Source organism: Thunnus thynnus, chromosome 8, assembly GCF_963924715.1.
Source record: "Thunnus thynnus chromosome 8, fThuThy2.1, whole genome shotgun sequence".
Taxonomy (NCBI): domain Eukaryota; kingdom Metazoa; phylum Chordata; class Actinopteri; order Scombriformes; family Scombridae; genus Thunnus; species Thunnus thynnus.
In genome coordinates, this window is record NC_089524.1 from 12,825,351 (window position 1) to 12,849,538 (window position 24,188).

The window sequence follows — 24,188 nt, forward strand, 5'->3', positions numbered from 1 at the left end:
GCAGTCGTTTTTATTTAGAACAGATCTTCTGTCCGAAGGTTCAAAGGTCCTGTTAGTTAAAACAATCTGGAATCAAATTACAATATTTTGCTGCCACACTGATCCAGTTTCTTTGGATAAATGTATGTTTTTAATGGTTTTTAATTTCATGGTGATTATAAGACTTGACTTCTGTCCAGGATCAGCTGCTGGTAGGTTTTGAGATAACAAAAAGGCAGAACTGTGATGTGTGGAAGATGTTTGTTGAGCTTTATGCTTTATAACAAGGACAGTCTGGCCAGTTCTTTAACAATAATAACTAAATATCTTGAATGAGATCAGAAGTATGTTTTTGTTAATCTACCAAACCTCTTATAACTTGCCTTTAAAAGTTTGAAAAACATAAACATATAAACTTAATAAGTGGTTGAACTTGAATCTGTATCTAAGACTGAAGTTTAGCAGACAGGACTGGACCAGCAGCCCATTTGTTAATGTTTCTTTAAAATCTAAACTTGACATTTTGTGGATTTCTGTATCAGGTTTCATCACCTGCTGTTGAGTTCCTGAAGAACAGAATCAATAGTGGCTTTAAATTAAATTTAATGACCAAAATGTTTTGACAATTGATATTTTCTAATCCGTTTATACTCAAAATGAAGGTCAGACTTACAATATGATTAAGCCACATAGTCTTATATTCATACTAGTTTTATATAACATGTATAGTATATTTAAAAGGATAGAATATTTTGTGTAATTGTTGCAGCACACACACAGAGATCATAGTCACTTTTGGGGACATTACATAGACTTACATTAATTTCCTGGAGACTTACCCTAACCATAACTACTGACCCAAAAATCAGCTTTTACCCAATTGGGGACATGGCTTCTGTCCATTTAACTGGTCTTCCGTCTGAAATTTGTCCCTAAAAGTAGCCTATGACAGACCACATATACTCACCAAAACAATACATAGAAAGACACACTAACATACTGACATGCACACACACACACACACAAATCCTTGTCACCTTGTCTCCTTTCTTCAAATTCAGTTGTCTAGAAACAGTGTTAGCTTGTGTTTCAGAGGAATCAGATGGTTTTCTCGCTGATCAACATCATAACAATGCAGCCATGATGTGTACATGAAGTATAGAAAACTTTTTCTGGACAATTTACAACCCATATTTTTTATGCAATTAAAAGTCTAAATATGAAAATCTGATCTTGCTCACTATTTGCTTAGTCACATGTTGGCTCATTGCATTGCTGTCTTACAAACATGAGGTCGTGGGTTCAATCCCACCTGCAGGCAACGTCAGTCTTGGTAGAGTTTCAATACTATCCAGCTTCCAGTAATGCAACACAGCCAGTTTCAGCTTTCAGCAAACTCATTAAATTTTTTTCCAAAATTGCATTTTGTAGTTCTGCTACTTCTTACTTACTTACTTATTTTTCCACATTCTGTGTATTTTTTGGACTTTTTTAACTTCTGCATACTTTGTACAAGAAAAACTATTCAAATGTCAAACTTTGCAGCTCATTCAGCAGATTCAAGGCTCTGTGGTGAAGCCCTCTGCAATATCATCTTCTAGTTTGACCTGAAACCAAACAGCTGATGGCTGCTTGAGCCAAAAACATTCTGGCTGTATTGAAGTGAACAGGAAAACACACATCTTTCTTAAAATACAAATCCAATACATTTTACAGCTAACATCACTTCTAATGTGTCTTGGTGCCATTAAAAAAGATTGTGTCGCTGATTAAATATCAAGAATTAGAAGAGCTGATATTTTCCTTCCTGATTCTTTTACTGATATACTAGATAATGTCAGTGAAGAGTGCACACATATCCAGCATCCACCCATCCCTGCAGGCACCCATGGGTGATGTTTTTGACTCCAAACATTGTCTACAGACATAAATCAGCTAAATTAAAGTTTTTACTTGACTGACATCTCATACTGCAATGGCTTTGATTCAAAGAGCATTTTACTTTCACATTAATTCGAACAAACATTTCCACACCATCAACTACTTGATTAATAATTTTATTAACTGAGGTTTACGTTGAGAGTACATTACTTCATTGTGAGAAAATATCAGTATATTTTTTTCTTCACAGATTTCTTTGGTAAATAGGAAAATAACTTTTATCCTGAAAAATGTAAGAATAATCCTGAAACAAAAAACAGACACACTTGTGCTTTTCAAAGTCATACATAATTTCCCTGAATAGATTTTGAATAGAGTTTTTTTTTGAGTTTTTTTTTTTTTTTCAAACAAGACTGTAATTCTTGAAAACATTTCTATTATTCTAATACTAGGCAGTAAATAAGCAGTTGGCTCATAGTAAACAAACTATATTTAAGGCAGTGTGTGCTCAAGTTTAATCATCTTCATAGGCTTGATTGTATTTTCGGAGCCGTTTCATGCACATCATCAGAGAAAAATTAATAAAAACAGAAAAAATAAAAAACTAAAAGTAAAATTAACTTCAAGAATATGATTCAGAAATTGATCTGATGATCTCAAATCTCTTTAAACTAATCTAATTCATCCATTCATCATCCAGTCCTGTTTGGCAATGACAGAGCATTTCCAAGTTTCCACAATCTGGGAGAGCAACAGATTTTCAGGGAACTTGTCTTCCAAGTAAGCAGGCACCTCTTCTTCTTTACAGTCCATGTAGGCAACCAAAGTATCTTTCACACTGAGGAAGACATAATATACAATTTCACACATTACTTTCTCAGTTCTATTCAAAGGGGAAGATCAGTTTGCACTTAAACATCTTCTCTCTTTAACATTACCGTTCAGTTCAGTTCAAAGATCTGTACTCTCTGACTGTGTGGTCTGTTCATTTTTTTGGGTTAAAACCTAGTATATGGCTGGACCGTGCTGCATGTGCAAACTTGCGGCCAATTTGTTACAGGGACAGTCAGTGGTAGTGTCTATAATGTGAATTCTTGGATATTAAATGTTCATCTGGAGGCTGCGGTGGAAATTATAAATGAAACTTTTGACAACATTCAGGAGGCTGATCTCCGCCCAGTTACTGCAGTTACAGCGAGCCGCCTACATTAAACTGATACAACAGCTACATGAGTCTCATGTGTTACCTGCAAGACTCATATTTTAATGCTGTTGTTCACTGTTTGTGATGTGAAAACATCAAAAGAAATAAAAAGTTTGCATCCTCGTATTAGTCCAGTTATAAAATCCAAACGCACAACGGGGCGTCTCTCCCTCCAGCTGCTGACAGCGTTGCCAGCTGGAGAGTTCACACTGGACAGTAGAGGAGACAGTAGAGACACTGGTACGTGTCTGTTTAAACAGGAGTTTAGCCCATTTCATGGCATTTAACATTGGAGCTGAGAGCTCAGAGCAGGAAACACAGTCGCTGTCCTCTGTTTCCATCACAGTTATGTGTTCACGTCATTTAGAGACAAGGCTGTTAAAGTTTGCAGCCTGTCATGTTGTCACACATATCTAGAGGGACAATGTTAGTAAATTAGAGTAAAATACAGACTTAGCTTATGCCATGCAAAAGCGCTGCACGAAACACAGACGTGGGGGAGTGGGATAACTTCATCACTCACTCACAAAAAGTTCTGTGGGTTTGAAAAACGTTTGGCTGCACAGTATGAGTTTGTAATGACAGTGAGGTTTAGGGGTAAAGCCACATCTCTTCATAAAAACTCTGGAGGTCTATTTGGAGAATATTTGAGTTAAAGAAAAATCCTGAAGCTGTTATATGGGGTTACCTCCAGAATGGCTGGTAGAAGCCAATGGACTGTGGGCGGCCCAGATTTAACAAGATGAACTCATGCATCTCAAGCAGCCATTGGTCCACGTTTCCTCTGGACACAAAGCCTTTCAGCTGATTCTTGTCCTCTTCTGTCAACGGCTTCTGGTACTCCGCTGGATACCCGGAAAATGGTTCCTTTTTTAAAGAAACATGGAGTGAGATATTTAATATGTATGTTGAATTACAATGTATATATCCTGTAAGTCTCTTATTCTGCATTTAACCAGCCCACATAGTAATGCTTACCCTCTTGAGACGCAACATGTTTTCAGATTTGAGGGAGGAGAGGAGTTGCCACAGAGAAATACAGTGTCTGAGAGTGCATCTGCCCAGAGCCTGAAGAAACAACACAGCAGAGGAAAGACTTTGTTCCATGAACACTGTGACAGCAAACAACATGAATGTTAAAACTTTGTTTTATTTTGGTTCTGAGTATAGTATTAAGATGAGATTTATTTTTGTGAAGCCTTATTTTGTTTATTTTTGATTACATTATTTTACTTGTGTTTATGACATAATTTATTTAATGGTAATTATATATACTCTGTAGTTCAAAATGTCCTTATTTTTGTGCAGTTTTAGTTACTGTTTCTGTTGGTGGACTGATATGCTGCGAGCAAGACAGTAAGGTGTAAGTGTACCAAGCTACGCTGAAGAAACTGTCACCATGCTTTACTTTTAAGTAGTTATAATAATGCATTAACTAGTTATCAGTAAATAATAGCCAGCATTACAAAGGTGGGTATTTTTACCACTTTTTGAGTTTTGCTGGGGACTAGGAGGCTACCTGATTTTAGTGTGGATTATGTTCTGACACCTAAAAAACTGCACTGCAGTTCTCTTGTTGGACTAAGAGTCACATTTACAAATGTCTTAATGTGTCAGTTTACACTGACAGAAAATAACTGTCCTTCAGCTTCATTCTCCAACATCCAGCCGTGTTGAGGAAACTTTAACATTGATACCAGACAAAAAGAGGCTGAATATGCAGTGACCTGTAAGATGTGGCGATCGATGTGGTCGGCCATCTTCAGCATGTCCTGGAGGTAAGCGACCAGAGGATATTTGGGATCACCACCAGTCATGGTGAGGAATCCCAGGAGCAGCTCCACAATCTTGAGCGCCTCACACACCTCGCTGTAGGAGTCCAGCTCTCTGGACAGGCCAGTTCGGATCAGAGAAGACAGCGCCTCCTGAAGGAGCAAAGAAAGTATCAATGAAGCCTGAAGCTGTAATCTACTGTCAGGGATACTGGGAGGGATACAGGGTTTATTAATTTACCTGAGGCACTTTTCCTTTAACAGCTTTGAAGACGGTTTCATAGTCTCTCTCTTGTGTGTTGACCAGAGTTGGAATTCCCTTGAATAAGCAGTGAAATTAGAGAAGCAGGAAAATACAGAAATAAAACTGTTAAATAATCAAGGCAACACAGAGTAGATGCAACAATGACAAAAAGTATACTGAGATGTAGTAAATTGCTCTGTAAAAGTTAGCTAACCAACACAATGAATACCAACTAGGTTCGCTAACTGCACTAAGCACAATTCAATATGACAGTCCAGAACAAACCAGGTCAGACAAAGTAAAGCATCGACTGTCAGTCTTTCTTGTGTTGGCTGCAGTCTGACATGATGCCACAGGTGTAGGAGGGTCTGTGACACTTTTTGCAAGAAATGGCGAATGACTGAATAAACAATTTCACTTAATTCGCTTGTTTGTTCCTTGTCAAGGTGGAACACAATCTAGACTATAATGGACTGTACAGGCCTGCCTAAGCCTGTATGGGTCTGTTTACTCTCCAGTTTGCTTTATTCAAACCATGCTGGGGGACTCACTGTGCGATTGATGAGGGGTTTTCCTTGCAGGAAACGGGTGAGGATCTGCTGCTGGATCCTGGGCAGGTCATACTGTGATATTGTCTCATGGCCATGTTCTAAACTGTACTGGCAGTTGGATAAAACCAGAGGAAGCAGGTCCTTCTCCACCTCATAGCTGATCACATGCTGCTCAGTTAGCTCCGCCACACTCACCCTGTAGCTGCTGCTGCAGTAGAAGTTGGAGACATCATAGTGAAAAAAGTGAATCTTGAATCTGGTATCACTTTTTTATGAAAATGACCATTACAGTGTTTTACATGTTTAGCCTGTTCACTGCATTGTTTGAATGTTTAAATGTGCATTTTGGTATTGAAGTGATGCTTTCACCACATTCCCCCTATCTTTTTAAGGCTTCTGTGTTTGTAGTTTTGTTGTACTATTGAAAGCATATTTTTCAGCCTGCATTTCTTCCAAAAATGATAGATTGGTTAGTGGAGTCTCAAAATGCACACTAGACTAGACAAATGAACACATCTAACATATATGTCAGTGACAAAGACAAATATTCTAACAGACCCTTTATTAAACCAATATAAAGGACTTGATACAAGCATTCCTCACTGATGATGCAGATTCCATGTAGCAGATTATCAATTTCCCGTTAATGCCTGTTGAGGGTGCCCTGACATTTGGCTTTGCCAACATAGCAAACATGGGGAGTTGTGGTAACTCCATAAGTGCAGCTCTATCTGTAGTAAGTTGGCTAGCTGAGACCTTGGTAGTAGAGCTATGGGCCCTCCAAGACAACTGCATATCAGACATAAAGGTGACTGTAAAAGTAAAAGATCAGACAATGAGGATGGAAGGGGAAGCTGTGCTCTCTGTGCCTTTGCACAGAGGATTCTGTGGATCCCTGGTGGGGTCAGAGGTTTGGTGGAAATACATTAAACACAGTCTGCTGAAAGAGAGCTGACATCAAATAGCACAACATGTTGTCTGAACCTGATGGTAGCATACTGATCAATATGAAATGTTGACCTCCCCTGGTCAAGATCAGTGCAGTGTCACAAGATAAGTTAATCACTCAAAGACACTTCAGGTACAACGACAAAGCAACATTGGTAATACAGTATTTTGCATCATTAAACTGAAGAAACTGAAACTTGTTTACGTAGGTTCATGTATGTATGCTTTGTACCTGCTGTCCTCTCCAGTGTGGCTGTCCACAGTGTTGACCAGCTCATTGTGGAGCGCCACCAGGTAGCTGACCAACCCTGTGGCGCACAGGCCTGGACCCTGCCGCCGGGGCAAGAGGTACTGCAGGTCGCTGTTCAGGTCCAAATCCTCACTGCAAAATTCATCTGGGATCTTCATCTCATCTGCAGATTATTAATGTCCATGTAAATACACTCACTGGGAATGCCACAGCTAAACGTTTATAGGTCAAATAAGAGGATAAGTGCTTTACTCACTGCTGGTTACAGACACTCTGAGCAGATTCCATGTTTTCAGGAAGATGTCGATGTATTTTTCAAACCATGACCTCATTTCTAAACAAAATAAGTTGAAAATATTAACAGTCACATTTGTTGTGTATATATTTATCTTTCTAATTTGTATGACAAGAATTGAACTAGAAAGGGCAACAATTCAGTGTGCTGAAGGTCTTCAGGCTGCAGTGGTCTTCACATTGACTTATTATAAACAAACCAAGAGCTGTAACCATCAAGTCATATGAACTGACACATAGCTCATTCATTGGACAGTTTTGGTGACTGCTGTCCTGCGTCATCAGAGCCGCATGTTCCCACATGGGAGATATGAAATTCCAGTTATTGACAGCAATTCCTTGATTGATCGAGATTCTCAGTTTGAGAAATACGAGGTTTGTGGAACAGTCTGGTGTATAAAATGTTTGTGAAGAGTCAAAAATAAATTTTTCCTAAAAACCACAGCTTCTCACTCTATAGATGACATCACACCCTCTGCACCCTCTGAAGCTGGATGCAAAATTAGTGTCATTGTTCATGAATATCACAGTTTTACCTGTTTGCTTCTCAATGAACTCTCCGATGGAGCCCACTATCTGGTCAGATGCATTCTGGAACTTTCTCACCAAACGTTTCTGCAGGATTAGGATATCTGGAAGAAGCTTAATCTGGCGAAATTCTCTTTCCTGCAAAAGAAATTAAAGGGTTGATAGTCATGCCTCATAACCTGACGCTGCATATATAAAGTCATTAAGGTAAATGACCATAATACATCTCTGGCCATTTGTGATTTTGTTGTTCAAAACGGATGACCAGCTGTCAAGGTGAAAAAATAACTTTTCACATCACTGAAAGTTTAAAGAGATTTTTGATTCAGTTTCTTTTATTTGAAGCCTGCTGGGATAGTAAGTACAAGTTCTACTCAATTTTCAATCGCACAAGTGATAAAATCAATAATGTAATGTTCATTACTTCCCAAAATTGTTTTGGAAATTAAAAAAATTATATAGAAATGCAGCTGAAAATGTAAATATAGGTTGTTAAAATTAAAAGGGTGTATCGCCTTAAGAGCAAGAATGTGCTAATCAAATGTCATTTTAAGATTAAAAGACATCTCTCATTAGAAATCTCTTAAAGTGTCCAAAATGCAAAAGAGTTCATCCTCTGAATGGGCAGTTCCTTAAATCAATCTACTCATCAGATACTGATGATGTGTACAAGTGGACACTTTGAACCGATGCTCTAGATTAAAGGTCAGGAGGAAATTGGGCCAGTAGTTGTCACAAAAGCATAGCCAGAGATGTTTGGAAGCAGTTAATCTAACAAACATTCACCTTCTGCAGGAACTTCCAGAGCAAAGGCAGCTCCTCCTTTTGGTCATTATACTCCACAAGGTGTGTGAGGCTGAGCAATGAGAGCCTCTCTCTGCAGCTCCACACCGCTGAGCTGTGGACCTGAGAGTCCTGCGGCAGCGACGTCAGGAAGGTACAATCATCACCAAAAGTCGTCCTCATAATGAAGTTGGAAGAAACACGGGAGTCAGTCCTGATGCTGCCTTGTGCTTCTTGCAGGAACTGATCAAGATCCTAGACACAAAATATTGGTAGCAGAGTTTACAGCAGAAAAGGGAAATTTATATTTATATAGTGCAACAAAAAAACATAATAATATCTGCATATAATGCATATGAAATACAAATGCTAATATTAACGGAATATACTGAGAAGCAATTATAAAAATTAAACAAAATAAATGGGTAATAATATGATTAAACATTACTCATATTGACACTGATGGCCTTGTAGATGGCCACAGAATATACAGTATGTATGAATCAAAAGGTATGCAGTGTTCATACATAAAAGCTTCATACACGTAGGAGGATAAATGACATTATGTAAAAAGGTACTGCAAAAGGTAAAAGTTGTTACCTTCACCTGGGGCATCATAATTTCTGCAGCCACAGTCGTCTCCCAGGTGTTCCTGGATGCTTTTGTTGTCAGGTGAGGATTGGCTAGACAAAGTCAAACAGAAGGTATTTTGTAAAATACACCATGTACAGTTATGTTCTCCACCGTTTAAAAATGTGTAAAATGAAAAACAGTAGGAGACAGTATCCATATTTCTCAATGTATATCTGTCTCCTCGATGATCGACTTGACAAAATACGTACGTATTGACAGGATGAAAATACTGAACAATTAGGATTCTATAAGATGGTGAATTGTTTGATGAGTATAAATAGGAAGCTCCATGGATCATTACATAACACATGATCACAACAGTCTATAGAGCTGGTTAAAGAAGACAGAAAAACTAAAAGCTGCTTAATTGATTACACAACATCAAGCACACAGTTTATTTAGAACTGTGGGGGAGCTTATCTTTTCTTGCTTTTCTTTTTGAAGTTAATTTCCACTCATTTTTCCCACCACTGACCATATATGACACTTTTATTTAATTTAATTTGGGCAAATATGGTCACTCTGCAGTGTCTCAGTTAGTGTGGGTGGGCCTTATCTTATCATGATTTAGACAAAATAGATGAGGTAATATGTGGCTTACTGTGATCTGTCTGTACTGGTTCCAACAGGGATCTGAGCACCAAGTGGACAGTCGTTACAGTGTCGTCAGCTCCTCTTCCCAGTGCCTGGGACAGCTGATCCAGATCCTTTATTATGTGTAGGGTGAGAAAAGAACAAACGTCCTCCACAGGTGGCTGGATGATCTGCTGGACAAACTAAAGGGACAGAGAGTGCCGGGGCAATGTCACAGTCGTATCCAAGAGAAAATTTTTAATTTTATATGCATTTTCCAGACACTTAAGGGGCAGTGATGGCCTAAAGGTTCGAGAAGTAAGCTAAAAATCAAAGTGCATGTCAAACTAATTTTTCACAAATATGGTTTCTGTCACTCTAGGTAGTTCTTATCATGCTGATGTTTGTCTAAGTGCTCATTTTTCTGTTAAGTTTGCTTTTAATTAGTTATTTGACGACATACAAAGGGGTTGTGACGTCATGATTGACAGCTGCTCTCAAACCTCTGTCAGGAGGCAGGACAGGTGAGGGGGCATCCTGCCACCTGACTCTACTGCACAGACTCTGGTTGTAAATGACATCACACAAATCAGATGGCAGCTCCCTAAAACAAGATATTTTGGCTTCACATTGGCATAGCAGCACACAGTGGAGACGCGCTGTCCATCTTTATAGACTATTTATAGACTGGAGGTACCATTGTTGCACTTCATTTTAGTGTGAGTCCATATTTGAAGTTAGTATTGTTGTACTTATTATTATTGTATTATATTGTTGCCCACTCAAGGGCCTCAATCTAAGCTGATCCCATAATAATGCTAATACACAGTAGGTGCTGATATAGATACTTCATTTTTACAGGGTTGACATATCATTTTGGAAATAACTCTTCATCTTCTCACCTGCGCCTTCTCTGAGGCCCCCAGCAGCATGGCCAAATGTGTAACCAGCCTGACCAGAGTGAAGGGAGTCAAAGACATGTTTTTGGTGTCCAGGGTGTCTGGGTCGCTTCTTCGCTCAGGGTCTCCCAGGATGTGGCCAGGCCTTGTACGATCACTGAAACAAAGATTATTTTGTAGTGTTTTGGAGTTGTTATTTACATCTTGTACATGATGCATAACTACATTCAACATTGAATGAAAAAAGGGAGTCACAAATTATCATCCTAGTGTTGCTAGTAGAAACTCAAATTATTAAAAATAATTTAATTTTATTCTATATTTTCTTAATATCTTAATCAAGAGTATTTTCATGCTACATAATGTGACACTGAAAATGTTTCCATAGATCCCATAAATCACAATAATATGGACAGCTGGTGATAAACTAGATATTTATCTACTTAAATACCATAAATATAAAAATACTGAACTGATTTTGTGCTTTGCTATTCAGTGAACATTTATCCTCCTTTAACCCTTGTGCCTCACTAGGGACCTAAAAGGGCCTTTAATGTTTTATTTTTTCGATTATTTTGGCTGTGATTATGCTGTAGCCATGATTTTTGTCAAAGGTGTGCATTTTTTGTCCAATTTTGGAAATCCAACCACAGATCCTATATTAAGTCTATAATACACTGTGTAGAAAAAATACTTATGGTATTGTTTAGGTCCCATTGAAACCCATTAAAACCAAAATTTTTGATCCTGTGGTTGCTACTGCATAAATTCATGCATTCTGTTTTATAAAACTTTCAAACTGAAGCCCTCCCTTCAAAATTTTAGCTTTTACTATTTATAAAAACTGTATTTTTTGATCCTATGGCCACAATATTGCATAAACATGCATTCTACTTTATTAGTATTTCAAACTGAAGCCCTGGCTTAAAAATTGTAGTTTTTACTATTTTCCAGCTGATGAAGAACAAATACATACCATTAGAATTTCTCTCCACTAGGGGCTATACCAGGGGCATTTCATGCATTATCAAGTTTTGCAGGACATTGTAGCAAATTTATTCATCTCATGCACACACATGCACATGCAGGCCTTCTGACTCAATAAAATATAGGATATTAAACCTGATACAGATGCCTAAATGGGTTACAATAGAGTATATGCTATTGAGCTTTGAAGGTATATGTGTGTGTGACTATGTGTGTGTTTGCATGCGTGCGTGCTTGAACAAGTGCATATCTGTCACTCTATCTATGTGTGTGTGTGTGTGAGTGTGTGTGAAACAAGAGGGCAAGTGATTCCCACAGCATTTTTTTCATTTGCTCTGATTTATGTGTCTTCTCAACACTGATTCATATTTTTTGAAATACAGAGATAAAAGAAAGTTCAAAGTCCCCCAATTAAATAGACACCCATACACAGTTATATATACACTCCTTCCAGACACAGAAACCTGCAGTGCCGCAAAGGCGCAGCGGGGCAAAAACCAAACAAGGCACCCTAAACCATCAGTTTGTTTCCACAGCTGCAGTCGTAGCTAAACTTATAGATACAGCCAGCTCTAGTGCTATGCATTTCTTACCTGTGACACACACACACGCAGACACAGACCCATTCACTCACTCATTAATTTCTGTTCTGAATTTTTGAAAGTTAAATGTTGAATTTTGTTAAATTTTGTAAAATAAATGTTGTTCAAAGTGATGTTGTATTTATGCTATACTTCTAGAGCAAAATAAGGTAATATGCTATTAGAAAGTAAAAACTTTGAAGGGTAATAGGACACTTTACATACACTATAAGCTAACAGGTCAGATTCTATACCTTAATCTTATACTGCACAAAAAATAATAATGCATAAATTTCAATGTTGTTGCTAATCATTGACATATCCCAGACTGTGATGATAAAAAAAAATCCCCCCTGCCTTTAGTATATAGAAAATATTTAAATTTTTGTGTTGTTTTTTTTAAATAAAGATTAGTGGTATCATCACATAAACTGGCATTTAAAGGGTTAAAATTCTGAAAATGAATGGGTATTTGGTAGTTATGATCAGGACTGATGTTGGTTAAAAAATTTAACTCAGCAAAAGTGGAAAAAAAATATTAATATATAATATTTATATGGCTATTCTTGATGGGGACCTTTTAGGTCCCTAACATGCTGAGAAAAAAAAAAAAGCCACTTGCCTTTAATATATTGACAATACCTCAATTTTTGTTAAAAATTCTGAAAATTATTGAATATTTTGTAGTTATGATCAGGACTTAAATTAGTTAAAAAATAACTCAGTAAAAGTGGAAAAAAATACTGATAAATATTTTTATGCCGATTTTTGGGACCTTTTAGGTCCCTAATATGCTCCATTAATACTATTTTAAAACAAGGCCCAAGGCTTAACCACATCAGCAAAACAGAATGTTAAAAAAGAAAAGAAATCTAAATTTAGAGATTTTAGCCAATATGTGAACAATTATACAACAGATGTGAAACTGCTATTTTTCCCATCTACAAAATAAATAAATATTTTCTCCCTGTATCATAGTCCACCGAGAAAACAAATTTTAACAGGAAGTACACTAAATTATGGAGGAAACTAACTTTAAAATTTTTGTTTTGCTGTCACATTAATGAGAAAGTTCAGTGCATGACTATAGCTTGACCGTTAATGACACTCACTGCTGCAGTTGAATTGGTCTGAATTCAGGCAAGGCAGCATGATGCTCCCCTCCAATCTCATGGCCACACTCCAGACATTTGCCTTTCTGCATGGGCAGGCCACACTGCAGTGGGACATGGCAGATCAGATTAGTTTGCACAGAAATCAAATTTCTTATCTACTGTATGTTTTTGTAGCACCACTTCATTTCTGTAATCACTGTGCAAATAAATGAAACTGGACATGCAAAATATAGCTTACCTCATCAACAAAGCATGGGTGATTATTCGGACACACTGTGAAAAACAAACAACTAATTAAAATTGGGTTAAAATACCTGAAGTACTGAGACAGAACACAAAGTAAACTAAGAATTAGTAGGTGTCAAAATATTTTGTATTGACTAGATTTATGTGAGCATTCTATATGAAAATACAGAGCCAAAGCAATACAGATTATCCAAAGACTTTAACACATCTGACATTTAAAATAAAATCTACTGAAGAGATAGAATTTGAAAATGTATAACCATGAAGCAAATAAGTGAAGCTACAAAAAAACTTAAACTTAAAAACAGACTTAAAATTGTGGTTTCTACATGAATGAATAATACTTACCATACCAAGTGAGCCGCCCATAGTTTTGCTGTATGACTGCTTGAGCAACAGCTAACATATCATCAGGCATTGTGGGTATAAAAGCCCCCTGTTAGGTTAAATAAAATGAGAATAAAAATCATCAATAATCATCAGTTATTATTGAAACTATGAGTAGTTTAACGACTTTGAGTTGAGTTCCTTACAAGTATGCAGTAATTAATACAAAACAATGGATGTACAGAGTTTTGTCTGATGTTTCCTGCCTTATAGCAAAAAATATCTACAATGTGTGTGTGAGGGATAGTCTGGGTTACTGGTAAATATGAAAGGGAATTACTTTTTTTTTGACATTTGAAAAGACTCCTAACACTTGATTATGTAATGCACCCTAAAACTGTTGTAAAGACACAGAGATCAGCTGACACTAGGAAAGTTTAAATGGTCCAGAGAGGCAGATATGAGATTTGTTTACCTGCATATTTTCAGGTGACAGACCAAGTTGCTGAAGTGGCCTCAGCAGGGGTTGAGTCCCAGTTAACAGCACAGCTGCCAGGTGGACAGTCAGTTCTATGACAGTGTTATCCACAATAGTATGACCAGGGTGGATGGCCAGAGCTCCCAACCTGTTGTGAACCAAGGCTGAGGCAAAATCCCTCACTTCTCTTTGATGCAGAAACCTTGAGCCCTGGATGAGGTCTCCAAATGCTTGGCATCGCTACAGGGAAGATTAAAGACAATATAACATATGACAACAATACATCAACTGAAGGTTGCTATTCAACAGCATTACTAGGCCAAGCTTTATATTTCCAAGGAACAAAAGTCAAAATAATGTATATTAATAATCACATTTTAAAATTCTGAATAAAGTCCAACATCTACGCCATGTTTTCCTGAATGAGATCAGCGTCTGTTCAACTCTTGGCTCCGTTCTATTGTCTCCTGAAGAGACTTGATATACAGTATAAAATATATATCATTCAGTTTCCACAAAGCTGTATTTTATCACTGTTCATACCTCAGGGGTGGGATGAAGACCTGTATTTACAGATCGGTACAGAGTTGTAACCTCGCGGAAAAGTGCCAGGAGGATGAACATTGTCCGATTCCTTGGTGGCGCAGTGCATTTCTACATCAATCAAAAACAAACATTAAGTAGTGAGCAGCTACTATTCAGACTGAATTGTATTAAATTAAACTTTGACAAAAGTTCAAAAAGGAAGATCTCCTCTCTCAGGTTCTGCCTCTATTCCACTATGAGTGAATGTCTGCTATTTATTTGTAAAAATCCCTTCAATCACAATTCCAACACCATATCTGACCAATGAAAATTTGATTTGTGTAATCCATTGCAGTGAACATCATCAGTTTTGATCAATATTGCATTTTAAATGCAAACTTGTTTAAAAAGTCCGAACTGAATTTCCTCACAACAATAATGGAAATTTCATGTCATTTAATTCAGACTTGTAGTTCAATGTGATTAATGACATAACTCCAATCATTTAAATGTAAATGATTTTATACAGTACAGACATAAATGTCTGAAATGGAATGTTTTATTTTATTTTTGTAATAAACAACAGCAGTGTTTGCAAAATGATGACCTGTGATGTAAAGTAGATGTGATTTGTAGTAAAAGTGCTAAAATGTATAAAACCACTGGAATGCCATGTATTATGTGTGTCGTATAACTGATTACAAATTGCAAAGTTCACTTGTCCATATAAACTACAGTTTGAATTCAAAAACATATTCTGTCCGTGGTGTCAAAACTCTTTAAGATTTACAGGAATTGGTCAAAGATATGGAACATAACTTGTAGCAGTAAAGATTGGGGTAAATTAACTTTAAATACCTCACAGGCTTCTTCTATCTGCTCAACATCACCATCCACTACTGCCTTGGCAACAGCATCCCTCACCGCCTTGTATTCATCTCCATACACAAGATACTCGTCCATCTGGCCTCCATCTTCATTCTGTTAACAATTTTCCCACCATGAAAGGAGTTAGAGGAGCAAAATCACTTTGTAATGTATTCAAATATACAGTATATTGGATATATTTATATGGATACCAAATATGTATCCAATAATGTCCTGGTGGCTCCCTGGTCCAGGAATAGTCTTACAACTGAGATGAATTTGATGCCATGTTTGTTTCCTTGTTTTAGTAAATGAGGATCTGCAAACTATCAAATGACTGTGTGTTGTTGGTGATTTGCCCCACTGGCGGCATCATGTAATAATGGTGACATGTTTACTTGTTTACTTTGTTATTTTTAGTAGCAGATATGTTAATGAAAGGCGGTATACCTGTTGATGGACCTCTGCAGGGAAAAGCCAGCTGAACTTTGGCTGTTTCACCAGCGTCTGGACAAGCTCGACACCATGCCATTCACTTAGCTTGCGGATCAGGTAAACACGGAACCAATCATTCCCACTCTCTTCACAGAGCTTAATCACCATGTTCACGAAATCTTCTGCTCTGTCTGGGACATTGTTCTCTGCAACAGAAGCAATATATAGTCAAATTGATATTAGAGTCCGATGGACAGAATTTTGTTTTCATTGCTAATTAATTTCAGCAGAAGTGAAGTTATTTCTCACCAGACAGATTGTCACTGATGAGCTGGGCAGCCATGGTGAGTGAAAGACGCAATTGTGCAATGTGCTGCAGATGTTGAATAGACACTGTTGCTGGAACAGAAGCAACTTCAGCCAAAAAGGAGTGCAGGAATTGTGTTTCGTCATCGTAACATGGCCTCAATGCTTCAGCCTTGTTGCCTTCCTGAGGCATTTTCTCCCACATGGAGTCCTGTAAGGAAAGGTGTTAAAGGGGCATCAGTCAACTGTCACTTCAACTGACCTGTATCAGCAGTAAGCAGAAATTGAAACACACTCCTGTACCCTTCCTATCCCCTTCAGTTACTGTTGGGTCTCCTTTAACTGTCTTAAAAATGAATATAATAAAAATGACTCCTACCCTAACATTGCATATAAACCTGCATTTAATCCAACACAAGTCCCCTGCTCCTTTGATGATGTATTTGGTTTAAGTTGAGTCCCTGAGAAGATCAATTCTAAATGAGAGAATACACATTAGGCCCACAACATCTGGCCTCACTATTAAATTTATTACTAGACAAATAGTTGACCCTTCTGGCCCTAAAATGTCCTGTAAACAGTTCAAAGTTCAAATACTGTAGTTATAAATTGGACGTTTAATGTCGTGCTAGGAAAATTTTGGTTTTGGGAGCCCACAGCTTTTGAAATCTACAGTGAAATCTTCTTCTCATCTTTATTGGTCAATTTCTACACTATTAATCATATTATTAAAGCTGGAGTGCGGGACTTTTGTCACCCCCTTCTGGCAGTGAGAGTAATTACAAAAACACTCTCGACACTTTACATTATAGGCTCCATTGTAGGCTACTCAGTCACTACTGTTGCGCTGTAAAACGGTGGATACATTGTTTTGAGCGTCACACAACCCCTGTGAAAAGACTTGTTTCACTATCATAATTTGATCCATTCAGTCCGATAACATTTGGAAAGTCTAAACGAGCTGCACGATAAAATATGTTATCCCCAGTCAAGTTAGCATAGCGCTAACCGGAAGTTAGCCAGCTCAGCTGGTGGAAGCATGTCCTGACCATAGAGCATGTGTAGTATGCATTCATCTGGCCAGTGCGGGAATGTCAAACCCATTACCAGATTAAAAACTCCAGTATACTAATACAGAGAGATATGTCTGGCGGTGATATGCTTAATCAGCATTGTGTGAACTCGTTTGGCAAGGGCTTGAATATAATGGACGTTGCGTATGTAAAAGCTCCACACTGCAGGTTTAAACAGTACAGGTTCAGGTTACTTTATTTGTACCTGTAGGTAGATTTGGTTTGCAGTAGACAAGGTATTCATCTTGACATACATTTTACAAACAAAACAGACAATAAACAGACATGTAATAATATATAAGGACTTAATAAGGTCTTAATAAGAAAGAAAAAAAACAAAAAACAATGAAAAACACTAAAATAAATAACCACTTTAATAAATTAAGTATAATGCAGGTAAAAATAAGTAAATAAATAAATAAACTTTGATTCTATAGCATCTGTGCAATATTGCTACATCTTGTTCATCTGAGTGATGGCAGCTGGAATAAAGCTGTTTTTATATCGCTTTGTTCTACACCTCAGGCCTACAAACCTCCTGTAAACCTCCAGTAAACCAGTACTGTTATATATTTGTTTACAAGACAATTTACCTCTAAGCAGTTGATGTACAAGGCATAAAGCTCTGCTTTATCCCCCTCGTCCACAAATTTGCTGTCTTCAACAGATGACAAATGCTGCTGCAAATATTCTTTGACTTCTTCGAAGCTGAAAAACAGTGAAGTTTATCATTCACTTGGTACAATGCAGGTGAGCTTCACAAGCTGAAAAGCTGCCCTTTACATCTGTCAGACAGATCTCTAGCTTTACACACGATTTATAATTCTATTTATTACATTTCAGTAATTACAATTTCTAGACAAGTGAACTACACTGATAACACACACACACACACACACACACACACACACACACAAGAACAACTATAAATGTATCAAAATAGGACAATGAGACAGGACAAGTTGCAAGTTGTACTGTTCGGTTTACAAGTATCAACTCAGAACAGACATGGATCCAATTCATCTACAAACATTCAAATGATGTGTTTTAACATGACATTTAGTTTACCTACCTGAACTTCAGCAGCAGCTTGAGGATCACAGATCGCACGACTGGGTTTTTATCTGGGGACTCGTCAAAAGGCGACAGATCTTTGGTGTGAATCTGTTCATGTTCTGGTGTGAAAGATGATTCAGAGTAAATATTAGTAACAACAAAAATAAAAACTAATAATCATTTAAACTTATCAAAGCTTTTCAACAAGCAGATTGATGAAGAGTATTTTGTATAATATAAACAGAAAGACAACAAAATCATTACTGTCTAAAAAGCAACTTATATGTATAAAAAAAACTGTATTAAAAGCCAAATTATGTACAAAATAGTCAAAGCCGTCATGCACTGTCAGACAAATCCAGGTTCATTATAAAAGAAGCTAAAGAAAAGACAAAATAAATAATGAATTTTGATTTGATGTGTCCTTGATAAGTGGTACCTGTCTCAACCATCAGGTAGGACAACAGGTGGGTGATGACACCTTTGGCTGGTGGCCTGTTGTCCTTGAAGCACACAGTGGAGAGAAGATCAATGAAGAAACCATTGCAATGCTGCCTGAATTCTGCATTTTTCTTGATAGAGGCCCTGCCGAGTGACAAAAAACAAATGCAGCATAATAAATTAAGTAACAGGGCAGTTAGTTTTTAATGTTTCAGTGTTTCCTCTGTTTTTTGTTTTGAGATGGTTATTATCAGTCTCTTGTTTGTTTTCTTACCTGCACAATTTACTACATAATACTTTCTTTCTTCCACGTAACTCTGAGTCTTATCAATTGTAATCAATTGTACAAATGTAATATGCTTAACACCTTAATGCATAGATTTTTACTTTTTTGCTCTGTCAAATTTCCTTTGATATTACAATGTCACTGAATCTATTAGTTTTTTTCATTTTCAGCAGCCAGCCTCACAGAGATATGTATAGCTGACCCAAAAGAGGGTTTATGAAAGTGTTAGCTGGCACTAGTGGCTGGATTTTACTAATACAAGATTTCCAGTGTAGCAAAGTTTAGTCAACTGATGACCCAAAAATGACACCGTGTCAGGGGATTTTCTAGTTTCACTTTGTATGCCACTGCAATTCTTCTGAGTGATACTGTGTTTCACAGTGACATTTACTCAAATACATTAATTCCAGTGTATCATCACATGTTATCATACCTGCTACAGGGTAAACAACTGTATTATATACAACTACCGCACACATACATACAGTGAACTAGTCAATTGCTTGCTAACCTAGCATAGGTAGGGTTGCCACACCCCTTTAAAAAGGAAGTGTCTGATGCTTTCTGCATGCTCAGCTGGATGGATGAGGATAATATGCAATAAAAAAAAAATCACTGAGATTGGTTACGATATGTGAACATACATTACACAAATTTGCTTCAAAATGATTTCTGTCACACTACATAGTGTCTGTGTGCACACATATTTCTTATATCTGCGCCATTAAACAGTGCTGCTATGCACATAGCAACAAAGGCTCCTGTGCACTTCAAAACAACTTTATTGTGCACCTTTGTTGCACAAAAGCAGAAATTTGTTGTCAGCTTACATTACAATCAACATTGGATATCACATCATGTCACCAAAACAGTAAGTAAAAACATCTAAGTACACTATATTAGATGCAACTTTGTAAAAAGTAAGGAATAAATTGCTAAATATGATTTCAAATAATTTAAAATAATTTAAGACCAATTTAAGAAGTAATGTGGTAGGTACATGGGATTCAAAACAACAATGGCATGTCCATTAATTACTGGTTTAACAGATGTAGCGCCTGTGGGATGAATGATTTATTATAGATATTTTTCTGTGCACAGGGGACTCTGTACCGTCTCCCTGAAGGCAGGAATACTGATAACAATAGTAGTGCAGTGAGTAAAGGCGAAGAATCAAGTCCATGACAGCAAGCAACTGCATTACTTATAGGACATATCCTTAAACATGAACAGTCAAACCCTACCAGCTCTGCAGCTGCAATTCTGTAACTGATCCTGAAAGGAGTGGGTTCCACCATTGGATTTTTACTGGTGTTAACGGTATATTAAATGTAAAAAACTCACCTGATATCTTCAGACACGTGTGGCTGAAAGTCATTGGGTAATTCTTGCCTGCAAATGGGACAAGAGGTTTGTCCTGCATCAAGGCTTGCCCTGATGCATGTTGAGCAGTAGATGTGATGACATGGCAGCCCCACAGGGTCTTGAGGCTCTCTTATGCACACCCCACACTGAAGTCCAAACCTTAATGAAAATATGACCACTGTCAGTCAAATTCACTACAGCTGAGGAATATTCTTCTCTAATTAATGAAAAAGAACTTAATTCACCTGAAAATCTGATCACTTGCTCCCTGCTTACAGGACTTCAATACTTCAATCACAGCTTTAAAAGCCGTATTGGATTTCACATCTGAGTTTCCCGCCAGAACCTTAGAAATAGGTCAAACACATTGGACATAAATATAATAATGACCATAATAGTCACTTTTCACTTTTTTTAATTGGCTGACCTTCATGTAAAATATCACATGCTATGGTGGAAAAATTTGCCTATAGCCAATAGATATTTTGTGATAATATAAATTCAGTTATTTCATGACAGATAATGTTTCCCAACATTTGTTTTTTTTTCAGGAATAAAAGGTATCTGAATAGCAAGTAGACCATGATGAGACACCAAAAGTTTCCTCAAGGTAGATGGGTTTAAAAAGAACCTTCATCACATCTGACGTAGGCCACATTGCTTATATTAGTTTTTTGTAGAATATATTGGTCATTAAAAATCTGCTCACCCTGCTTAAGGTTTGAAAGTGATTCAGGACCAGTGTTCTGAGTTGCTTCTCTTCATTTTGGAAACCCAGCAGCATGTGTTCCACAAACAATGAGAGGATGTAAATGCGCCTCCAGCCATTACTATAAAATATTACAGAATATCACCACAGTTAGTTTGTTGAAGAAACATATGCATATTCACTCCAAGACAGTCTTTTATCTGTGCAGGGTTTTACCCAGAAAATTGATTTCTGGAGATGGCGAGCACTAGACAAACAATTTAAACAATCATCTTGCTTATTAAATACTTCACCTTTGCAATATGAAATAGCACCACTGCTCATTTTCCCTGAAGCTTAATAAGCCTAACATTGTGTTTTATAAAAATGTAAAAGTTTCTTTTGACTTAAGCAGAAGCTCTCTTTATTTCAGGTGTGATGGGCAGCTTACATCATAAAATACTGCGGGAAAAACTGCGTTGGTAGCATAAATCAACAAGCATACAAAAGATTGGAGAGGTAGATCACAGTAACTACCTTACCGTCCAGTAACTGATATACTGTGTCTTTTGACTAGAGTTAGGGATGAAGTATTTCCTGTGTATCAGCATCTTACCGGACATCATGGAGTCTTTCTTTGTATCGTAATTGCAATTGTTGGGAGCAAATCAACTCCAAAGAGGCTTGCAGCCTCTTCACCTCCTTCAGCCACTGCTGGCAGAGAGCATCAGTATCTAACGTAGGACAGTCTAGGCTTTCAACACATGCCATGGCTGCATGGACATCCAAAACCTACAAGACACAAGAACAATTTGGAACTGATTTAGTATTTTGGTAAAATTTGAAAAAGTCCTGAGAAAAAAGCCAAATAATGTGGCCAATTAAAAACTATTCAAAGATGACAAAAAGCATTTAATGAAGATTCTCTCTGGCCTGGGATGATTGCTGAAATTCAGAAATGTGTTTACCATCTCTGGACAATGTCTAATCTGGGGGTTTCTTTGCAAAGGAGAAACGATTTCAGGCCGAAGAGAAATCATCCGCGAGAGGTTCTGGAGACGACTTTGGTAGCAATGGTAGGCGATATGGATGTGAGGAAGAGAGAGCTGATCTTCATCTCTTTTTCGTCTCCATACTTCATCAACGCAGCTGGCCAGGGCCTGACGCAAGAGCTGAGGAGTAAATGCACAAGTAGATTAATGATGTAGTATTTGCTTTAAACTAGAGCGACATTAATGAGCAACCAATTTAAGCTAATAGTTTGACTGAAGCATGTAAAACATTTGCGGTAAACCACTTTATACAGTAGTCCAAGTGTTACCATGAGTTTAGTTCAATTTTTTTTTTTTCATGTTTAGCATCAAACCACAATTGCAATGACTGGAGTAATAGTAACAGCCTCAATCTGTTTGGAACTGAATTAGTGTACTCACTGAGTTAGCAATGTATAATACAACATGCTCCTGTTCCTGTTTATACATGTTAAATATTATGAGGACTATAATACTTAGCACACTGGTCACTCATTGTATATTTAAGTGTGTATCTATTTATTGGTACAAATGATAAGAAAAATATAAATCACTGCACAAAACTGAAAAAAATCCATCTTTTTAGAGCTTCAATGTTCAATTTTTTGCTGACACTTAGTCAAAAAGGTATTGATTCAAATCTGCTAAATTTTGAGGTAGTGGGATGTTGAATTACATTCTTTAATTTGACTGTATTGAACTGGATTATTGTAACACCAGAGATAATAATATACAGTAAAATGTTTTGAGGAAGTATGAGTGGTGGCTAATGGATGCAGCACTTTCTTAATCCTCACCTGTAATTCTTCATTTGATGCCACTTTCATTGTCATGGAGACGAAATCCTGCAGGTACCTTTCGAAAAATTCTTTCTTCATTTTTTCATTCACATTTTTCGCCATGTAACTGCCAAGTGGAGTGTTCAAGAACAGCTCATGGAAACGACCATGCAAATGTTCTGCAAGGAAAAGTTGAGAATGCCACTAATGAGCTGAAGTGTAGATCTTTAGTTACAATGCTAATACTTTAAATGTACAGCACAATTCCAGGCCAGAAGGCATTCATATATGTTACTTATACATTATGATAGTTACTTTCATGTCTGGATGTTTGCATCATGAGCCCATCCAAGAAGTCTTTGATCCACCAGCTGAATGGCATTACGCAGCGCATGGTGCTGCCACCTATGATATGGCTTTGTACCATCAAGACTGTGGAGCTGTGAGAGGCAGGATGCAAATATTATGAATGTGATTTTGCAAGAAAGAGGAATCACATTATTTATTTTTTAGCCCAAACTGCTCCTTGCTGGTGCTGTAATTTACTTGAATTTACTTGCATTTTTCTTGAGTCAGAAAACAAAGCACTCAGAACCGGCGGCTGGAAAAATGCATTTGTTACAATGCTTCACTTTTAAAACTATAGTAAATATAAGACACATAGTGAAATAACAACATCAGTGGTATGTTGTCAAGGCTGTCTTGAATGTTCAGACCAAAGATGTAAATGAATCGTAAATAAACCATTTGAGCTGAATAGATAACTTGATCATACAACCAAGAGATACTTACTTTTCCACTCTCACATAAGGTACATTGAGCACCTCTTTGCTGGCAAATATCTCAAGCCATAGGTTTCTGATGTCTTCCCCACTATCCAGCAGAAGGTCCAAATTGCAATCTCGATCAATGACTGAGACCAAGTTGGCTAGAAGTGGAGTAACAACTGCTTGGATTTTCCTCCATAGTGTGTGTCTGTGAGAAATATTCATATGAACTCATTAAAAGCAACCTGATGTTTGCATATGTGTCAAAAATGACATTTGAGAATATAGCATGTCAG

At 37.3% G+C, this 24,188-nt stretch overlaps 1 protein-coding gene across 4 annotated transcripts in view; it reads right to left on the reverse strand.

Moving 5' to 3' along the window:
- Window positions 1-2,020: 2,020 nt before the first annotated feature.
- Window positions 2,021-24,188, reverse strand: part of LOC137187584 (E3 ubiquitin-protein ligase rnf213-alpha-like) — a 51,965-nt gene continuing 29,797 nt past the window's right edge. For 3 of the 4 annotated variants that reach the window (XM_067596590.1, XM_067596589.1, XM_067596587.1), the window contains 32 exons: window positions 23,918-24,100; window positions 23,441-23,565; window positions 23,144-23,304; window positions 22,284-22,487; window positions 21,932-22,107; window positions 21,337-21,457; window positions 20,873-20,973; window positions 20,607-20,786; window positions 18,975-19,120; window positions 18,552-18,654; window positions 18,073-18,187; window positions 16,410-16,617; window positions 16,116-16,306; window positions 15,657-15,779; window positions 14,817-14,927; window positions 14,271-14,513; window positions 13,817-13,904; window positions 13,461-13,495; window positions 13,220-13,323; window positions 10,543-10,696; window positions 9,669-9,843; window positions 9,035-9,117; window positions 8,438-8,689; window positions 7,660-7,789; window positions 7,086-7,163; window positions 6,812-6,992; window positions 5,632-5,839; window positions 5,078-5,155; window positions 4,792-4,989; window positions 4,043-4,132; window positions 3,753-3,931; window positions 2,021-2,698 (listed from right to left, as the gene is read on the reverse strand). In XM_067596590.1, the coding sequence (XP_067452691.1) occupies window positions 2,542-2,698; window positions 3,753-3,931; window positions 4,043-4,132; window positions 4,792-4,989; window positions 5,078-5,155; window positions 5,632-5,839; window positions 6,812-6,992; window positions 7,086-7,163; window positions 7,660-7,789; window positions 8,438-8,689; window positions 9,035-9,117; window positions 9,669-9,843; window positions 10,543-10,696; window positions 13,220-13,323; window positions 13,461-13,495; window positions 13,817-13,904; window positions 14,271-14,513; window positions 14,817-14,927; window positions 15,657-15,779; window positions 16,116-16,306; window positions 16,410-16,617; window positions 18,073-18,187; window positions 18,552-18,654; window positions 18,975-19,120; window positions 20,607-20,786; window positions 20,873-20,973; window positions 21,337-21,457; window positions 21,932-22,107; window positions 22,284-22,487; window positions 23,144-23,304; window positions 23,441-23,565; window positions 23,918-24,100 (4,681 nt within the window). In that variant the 3' untranslated portion in view covers window positions 2,021-2,541. The remainder of the gene's footprint in view (window positions 2,699-3,752; window positions 3,932-4,042; window positions 4,133-4,791; window positions 4,990-5,077; window positions 5,156-5,631; window positions 5,840-6,811; window positions 6,993-7,085; window positions 7,164-7,659; window positions 7,790-8,437; window positions 8,690-9,034; window positions 9,118-9,668; window positions 9,844-10,542; window positions 10,697-13,219; window positions 13,324-13,460; window positions 13,496-13,816; window positions 13,905-14,270; window positions 14,514-14,816; window positions 14,928-15,656; window positions 15,780-16,115; window positions 16,307-16,409; window positions 16,618-18,072; window positions 18,188-18,551; window positions 18,655-18,974; window positions 19,121-20,606; window positions 20,787-20,872; window positions 20,974-21,336; window positions 21,458-21,931; window positions 22,108-22,283; window positions 22,488-23,143; window positions 23,305-23,440; window positions 23,566-23,917; window positions 24,101-24,188) is intronic. The other variant, XM_067596588.1, reaches the window with a different exon arrangement.